Genomic DNA, 7,773 nt, shown 5'->3' on the forward strand with positions numbered 1-7,773 from the left:
GAAATGGGGAAGGCAACATGTATTATACTGAAGATGTAAATGCAGCTCACCTGGCCATCTCTACCAAGGGAGCCAAGAAACCTGTGGGTGAGTGCTGCTGGTTAGTTTCCTGCCACTTAAGGGGCCAACACTGGGCCCTACAACTAAAACTTGATTCGGGCCAGTATCTCTCTGCCTGGTCTTCTCTCTTGAGCCCGCATCCTCCTCCATCCTAAGCACCCTCCACCTCACCCATGTATGGCACCACTACCATCTGACCAACTCCTTTAAGCCCAAAGAAACCCAAACAGCTCAGAAGTGCATCAATCAACCTTTAATGTCCAAAAGAGGCATGGATGCAGAGCATAGGAGATGTGGCAGGGTCTCAGCCCCAACTCCAGAAATGAGGGAGATAACACAAACTGGACATTTCCAACTGGCCACACAAGTCTGGGAGGACAGGGGAAAACACAGAGTTGAACATTCATAAAAGGGTTTGGTACAGGGAACTCACTCATCATCCCAATTCCCACCCTCCCGTCAGCATCAGAAAGAAAGCTCGGCAAACACTAAATTCTTGGAGAGGGGATATTCTCCTGCCTTCCCACCAGCCCAAGGATGGAGTTGGAAAAAAAAAAAGTGAGCTAGACCCAAACCCCACCAGTGTCAACCTTACACAAGAAGAGTTTTAAATGCAATTTACAAGAATCAGCAGCTGTCAGCAATGACTCCCCCCACTCATACCCCACCCCATCTCTATTTGATCAACAGATAAGGTTTCCCAGCACTCTCCTTGGAATCTCCTCCCATCAGCAGCTCTGCTCCATCTCCTGATACCAGGCTTCATCACTGTAAACTTCCTCCCAAGCACCTGACAGTTCTTATCACTTCCATCCCTACTGCCCACAAGAGGTGACAACCAACCACAAAGTCACTTTCCCTCTCCACCAAGGGCCACCTTCAGGACAGATGGCAGCGTGGTCAACTCATTGTGGGCTATCCTCCTACAACCTTCCTGGGAGCGCACAGCCATAGCGCAGTATCTGGGCAAGGTGGCTGGGGGTGGGGGTGGAGGTGGAGAGTGCAGGGGCTGTTCCATGTCTTCACCTCCCAAAAAATTTTAACAAAGGCTCACTTAGAACTAACTGTGTACCCTAACTAACTACCCATATTCCCTAGAGATTCCATACCATCCTGCCCTTCCCTCCCTCTACCCCAAACCAAGACACACACACACACACACACACACTGACAAACACACACATGTACACAGACATTGATTTGGTTTGACTGCTAAGACCTAACTAAGGAACTACAGTCACCAGAAATTCCCTTGCCAGCCAACTAACAGGGGCTGCTCTAAGAGAACTCTAGAGGAATGAGAAAACTGAGGGCTAAGCAGGGAGCAGAAAGAAGTAGAGAATAAAAAGAAAAAAAAAAAATCAAGCTAATCCTACCTCCAACATTCTTTTAGCATGGGCTCTGACAGGAAGGTAATCCACAAAGACACAGCCCTTACTGAGAAACTTTTCTGACAAAGACAGCAAGACAAATCTGCTCCCCACTCCACACATCACAGACAGACAAGTCTCAGGGCCCCTTAAAGAACCCACCTCCCTAACCCCACACTCTGCCCCAAGCCATGGAATCACAGTTCAGTGGAATAGTCTCCCTGGTACTAGATCAATCCCCCTACCCTCCTTCCTATTCCTCTCTCCTTGCTGATTCTAACACTGTCGCCCTGCAGCCTCCCTGGTCCTGCTAAAGCAGCATCCACCATCAGGAAGAGGCAGATGCAGTTTTAGTTCCACCTCCAGAAACTGACTTCTTTTCCCCAGCCTTCTGAGTTTTACAGGCTTTACTGAGGGCTTAGTTTATAAAGAGAGAGAAAGAGAAAAGGAAAGGGTGGGAGAGATTTCCTAGTGCAATACAACAAAAAAATTTTTAAGTTTTGAAAATAAATGTAAAGCAGCCTTCTTCCCCAGGCAACTAAACAGAAAGAAGTTTGGTTTTGTTTACTGCGACATACACATGAAATCGAGTATACAGTCCATGCAGTAGCACAGCCATTGGAGAGGACATCCTGATGCTGGCCCCAGTGCAAAATAGTCCCAGCAACGCCGTCTGCTTGCCATCGCCGCCGCCACTGACACCTTCTCTGCAGCCGCCTAGCCGGACTTGAAGAGGAGGATTGCAACCTGACCCAAGTAAAAATAGATGAAGTGCTTTGTCTCGTGTGTGACGTAGCTGCCAAAATTTCGGCCCACAATACAATGCCAGGTAGGGTTGTATTTCTTGTCAAATTCCTAAAAGAAAAATAAAAGGTAGAGAAGAAAGGTGATTAGACAGCTGGAGGATGAGATCAGAATGGGAGTCTGGTCAGTTATCAGCCCCCACCCACTGCCCCCGCTCCCGGAACCTCAGGAGCTCAGGTTCTGAAGCTGGCTAGGACACTCCTTTCCTCATTAATAGTGAAACACCACAAAGGCTCCACTATTTCTCGCTAGCACTTTACACCCTGATCATCTCTCCTCCCCATAGCCACCCCTATTCAGTAGCCCACCCTGTGACTCTTCAGCAAGGGAATCAGAGAAGCCAGTGGCACAAAGGACCATTCCTGTGTCGCACAGCATGAATAGAGGGGCAAGCCTTACCGAGTCGCCACCCTCATTACTAAACCAGTGTTTCCAAATGCCAAAAACCAAGACACTGGAACAAAATGGGGGCCAAACATTAGGAGTACCAGGAAGCAGTTCTGTGTAAGTCAACATTGAAGGCATTCCCTGTATACCAGGCAATGTGCATAGAACCAGGACCTCAGCCATGAGATCAAGGCAATTCCCTCATTTTTCTCAGGGGCACAAGTTCGGCATCAAAGCCACTTAGGAAATCCTCGTGACCTAATCATAGGCAGCTCCCGGCCACCCTGTGGGCACAGCAGGAAACCAAAGGTTCAGTTCTAAATGCATCCCCTTCCATAGCTATGAAAAGGCAATAGCCCTCCACCATCAGCCCAGCAATGCTGCCAACCCTGGGACTCAACATCCACCAACTCCCACACCACATGACTCCAAAGATATTAAGGAACAGTAGAAAGGGCATGCATCACCAAACTCAGGTTTAGTTACTTTCCTAGGTCTCATATACCTATAATCCCAGATATATCTAAGGATTCTTCTGGCTCAGAGAGTATGATTCTGGACTCTCTCCCTAGACAGGACAAGGACATCACTCAGCAAGGAGCTGGCATGCCCAAGAGCCTTGCTGGTTCTACACATAGAAAACCTTGCAGTTTCCTCTCCTTATCCCACCCCATCTGGGTAAAGAGAGTTCTATAAAACCCCAGGACATCCTACTACCTCTATAGACCAGAATGCCACTACTTTTAGGCATTCTCTTAGGACAGTGGTCCGCAAACTCAGTCAACAGAGCCAAATATTAACAGTACTACCATTGAAATTTCTTTTGAGAGCCAAGTTTTTTTCAACTTAAACTTCTTCTAACACCACTTCTTCAAAATAGCCTTGTCCAGGCCGTGGTATTTTGTGGAAGAGCCACTCTCTCAAGGGGCCAAAGAGTCCATGTGGCTCGTGAGCCAGTTTGCCAACCATGGTCTTAGGATACCAGAGCTCAGAATATCAAAGACTAGGACTATGCCACCAATGGACATGGATCCTGATTAGGAATCAGGGGCCTGTGCATCATTTCTATATCTATTCACCCATTCATTTAGGAATTTTTCAGGATCCAGTGCAAAATAGTCCCAGCAACTAACCCCATTGTCCCAATATTGCTCATTCACTAAAAAAAATTATATAGTAAGCCCACCCCTTTCTTAAGAAGGTAGGCAAGAACAACAATCATTTTTAATGTTTGTGTGTGTGTTTCCCCCCAAGTCCTTTTTAAGAGAAAGAAAAGGAATCTTTCTACATGATGAGGATTACTATAGGGATATACCACTTTAAATGAGGAAGTTCCCTGAAAACTTGTATCCAATCTTATATTATCAATTCATATATTATTGATGTTCATTATGAATAGTTCTGAATTGGGCTAGTTATATTTAATACTGAAGCTTTATTCCCCGATCCCTTGCAGTGACATAATTATATGTAAATACACACACCCAAACCCTAGCAGAGTTCCTATTAAAAATGCCCAAGATAAATTATTTGGTAATTAATAATCACTCTCTAACTTGTCTGCTATGCAAGTTTCTAGGGTTTTGTTTGCATGGAATATAGCTTTCCTACGTGCCCAGCTCCAGCCCTCCATGAAAGCTTTCCTACGTGCCCAGCTCCAGCCCTCCATGGGGTACAGCTCAGTTGCCAGTCCCCACCCCTAGCCACCAGCCACAGCTCTCCCAATGCACCTTCTTGATATAGGCAGCAATGTCCTTCTCTATGTTGTACTTCTCCATAGCCTGAGTGGCGCAGTCGACGGCATCCTGTTGCATGTCCTCAGACATGTCTGCATTCTTGATCACGGCCTTCCGGTCAGACATCGTGACACTGCAGAAGAAGCAAAAATGTCAGACTAACCAACCCCATGACTCTGGACAGTAAGTATTAGCAACTGGGTATGGGGCCTCAGTGGGAGAAGGGAACATGGAGGCTAAGAACAACAGAAAGCACAAGGCAAGAGGTAATAGAAGCAGCTCCTAAGCTCTTAACTGAGATATGGCCTCCAAGCCTGGGAAATACAAGATAAATAGTAACAAAGATATAATAAGCCATCAGTTTTTATAAAGTGAGGATTTTCCAACTCTAAATTTATCTCTTTCTGATATTTTGAATAGCACCAATAGCCAAGACACTATAATATATCATCTGCTATCAATGTCCTTGTGGCAAATTATTTAACTTGTGTATTTTCATGCCATTACTTCGGGGTTATCCTGAGGGTAAACCAGGTGGCATAATACCTGAAGACAACAAGCCCTCGATTTAATGACCATTATTACATCATTGGTATCACAGTAGAAAGCAGACAGACTAGGAATTTTAGCCATGAAGATAGAAACTACTAAGTATCAGGGGGTTGTTATAAGGCTTAATTAAAATTATACGAGAACATCTGTTAACAAAAAAAGTCTACATAGGGGTCTATCCCATTGGCTAGATTCAGCTAGCCACCTGTTTCTGTAAATTGTTTTAGAGGAATACACTACGATGGCAGAGTTGAGTAAAGTTGCAAGAGACTGTATGGCTTATAAAGCCTACAATGTTTACTATCTGGCCCTTCACAGAAAATGTTGCCTAACACCAAGGCTACCAAGGTGACATAACAAAAGGTGAAGAATTATTTTAACACCCCCTTTCCATAGCTCTGCTATCTAAACCAGGTATTCATCCTATAGCAACCTAGAGAGTTCTGGGGTAGGCCTAGGATGACAGGAATCGCAGGAGGGCTGGCTACAACCTGCCTAGCAGTCTGTAGCATGTGAGGATGCTTTGCAAGAATAAAGGAGATGAGCTGCAAAATTCTATCCTCTGTCCTTGACCACAGTTCTGTCACACAGAGCAGTAAAAAGCAACCCTCCCCTCATGTCCCACTCCCCAAAATACCATTCTGTGGGTCCAGAGTAGTGGACAAAAAATGCCGTCATTCCAGCCCTGTCTGATACAAGGCTCCCCAGGACACTGCATGCTCAGAGATCCCTGGTATTGTTCCCAGGTACCCTGATCTCTGAATGCGCACTAGCCTGTGGCCTGGGTAGGCTGAAAGGGAAACAGAATTCACAACTACTCCTTTACCTGTATCAGATGCAAAAAATTCATGCGAGGCAGCTGCCAGCTAGGCAACCCTTAACTGAATCCAAAGCACCTTTGCCTGGCTCTATCAATCTAAGCAGGGCTGGTTCTACTTCAGCAGAGCCTGGCAGAGCTAAGGATTAGTGGATGAGCAACCCCTGTCCCCACATCCCGGGAGGAAAAGTCAGAGCCTCAAGGAGTCTGTGAGCACTACCTGTATGACCTTGGGCAATTCAAGGTATTCTTTAAAAAAAAAAAAGAAAGAAAGAAAGAAAGAAAGAAAGAAAGAAAGAAAGAAAGAAAGAAAGAAAGAAAGAAAGAAAGAAAAAACACCCAGTGATTTTTAAATAAGACAAATGAGACAACTTCGTGAGTTTGAGCAAAGGTACTAGAGCAGCACTGGGAGAACGTGCTGATATGTCTCTGTGTTGTCAAGAAAACTAGTGTCACCTGGTATCCTATAAACTCAGGGTGGGGGTGGGGCCAGGTTACAAACGCCCCGAGCTCAAGTACCAAATTTGCACTCTTTCCCCAGCAAGCTCACCTTGCCCCACTGCCTCATCCCCAAAGTGCAAAGGGACAACTTTATCAGAGTAATTAAAGCCACCTTACTCTCCAGGAGGGAGCCTGCCGTTACATAACGTCGGTCTTGTGACTACAATGCCACGATTCTTCACCCCGGGGCCCCCCAGGCATCTGAGAGGTGAGGTCTAGTCGCCCCAATCTCCCCTGTCCAAGGTGCCGGTGAGAAAAGGCTGCGGAGATGCCAGCCTAGCCCCTCTCCTTCCTGGGGGGGGGGGAAAGGCAAGGGCCTGGGGCCACCAGACAGAAGGATAACCCGAGGGCCCCGGCCAGCTGCCTCAGTCACGAGCCAGGAGCTCCTTGGAAAGCCCAAGAGGGCACTATCCTCTATCCTCGGTTTTGCGACAGGGGAAAAAGAAAAAAAGGCTAAAGCCTCGGAAAGACAGGAACCAGGCTCCCTAACACAGAGACTCTGGTTAATTTCCTCCGTTCCCATCTCCCAAGAGGCCCTATCCCTCCACCATCCCACCCCCCAGAAAGCCGGCCAGCACCAGGTGAAAGAGAAAGCATCCCCCCCCCACCTCCCCCGCCGGCCCGGAGCGGCGTGGGGGTGACTGGGCGTCTTCGCCGCAGGAAGGGCGCCCCCGAGAGCGGCGGTGGCGGTTTCGGTGGCGGTGGTGGCAGCGGCGGCGGCGACGACGACGGCAGGAGGAGCCGCGTCACGCCCGAGTCCTCCCCTCCCCACCCCACCCCCTCGGCCCCAAACACCAGAGGCCTCTCCACGCAGCGCGGGGGGGACTCCCGGGGGACGGGGGCCGCCGCTCCGCAGCCCGGGGCCTCCCGCCGCGATCCGAGGGGGTCGCCAAGGCAGAGGGTGGCGCAGCTCGGGGAAGGAGGGGCGCCGGGGGCGTCACGCCGAGGCCAGCCTGCTCCGGGCCCCTCGTGAGGAGAGGAGGCGGCGGCGGCCGAGGGGGGCGAGGCGTCGGAAGGCCACCGCCCGGGGGACGCCCCCAACCACCGCTCACCTTCACGCAGGCGGCTTCGCGCGAGGCCCCGGGGGAGCGGGCAGCGATGGCCTGAGGCAGGGCGCGGGCAGGGGCGGTGTCACACCCTCGGCTCCTACGGCAGCAGCCGCTGCCGCCGCCGCCGGTCGGTCTCCGGCTCCCGCAGCCCCGGGCCGAGAGCTGGCCGCGGCCGTCCGCCCTTCGAGCCTCCCCGGCCGCCCTCGCCGCTCACGCCCGCCGGCCACCTGCTCCGTCCGCACTGGCGCCGCGCCGCTCGGCTCCGATCCGCTCCGCCGCTGAGAGCGACCGGTGCGCGGCCCCCGCTGAAATAGCGCCCCGCCCCGCCCCCCCGCCGCGCGCGCCGCCGTCCGCGCTCCCCATTGGCTGCGCCCGGCCGGCCCCGCACTGCGGGCTTCTCCCCGCGCCGCTCTCGCCCCACATCTTGTTTCCTCCCACAATGCCTCGGGGCGGAGGGAGGAGGGGCGCCGGGCGCGGGGCTGGGGGGCGGGGGAGCC

At 50.7% G+C, this 7,773-nt stretch overlaps 1 protein-coding gene across 2 annotated transcripts; it reads right to left on the bottom strand.

Moving 5' to 3' along the window:
* Nucleotides 1–298: 298 nt before the first annotated feature.
* On the bottom strand, nt 299–7,610 carry DYNLL2 (dynein light chain LC8-type 2). 2 transcript variants are annotated; one of them, XM_084863805.1, is made up of 3 exons: nt 7,504–7,610; nt 4,352–4,490; nt 299–2,285 (listed from the first exon to the last, which is right to left on the bottom strand). In XM_084863805.1, exons 2-3 carry the CDS (start codon nt 4,481–4,483, stop codon nt 2,148–2,150), a joined length of 270 nt encoding a protein of 89 aa, XP_084719931.1. In that variant the 5' UTR covers nt 4,484–4,490; nt 7,504–7,610; the 3' UTR covers nt 299–2,147. The 2 variants fall into 2 exon arrangements, with proteins under 2 accessions (XP_084719931.1, XP_084719930.1); XM_084863804.1 differs by having other exon boundaries at nt 7,280–7,584.
* Nucleotides 7,611–7,773: the final 163 nt, after the last annotated feature.

Source organism: Pipistrellus hanaki, assembly GCF_964339955.1.
Source record: "Pipistrellus hanaki genome assembly, chromosome: 16".
NCBI classification, from domain to species: Eukaryota; Metazoa; Chordata; class Mammalia; order Chiroptera; family Vespertilionidae; genus Pipistrellus; species Pipistrellus hanaki.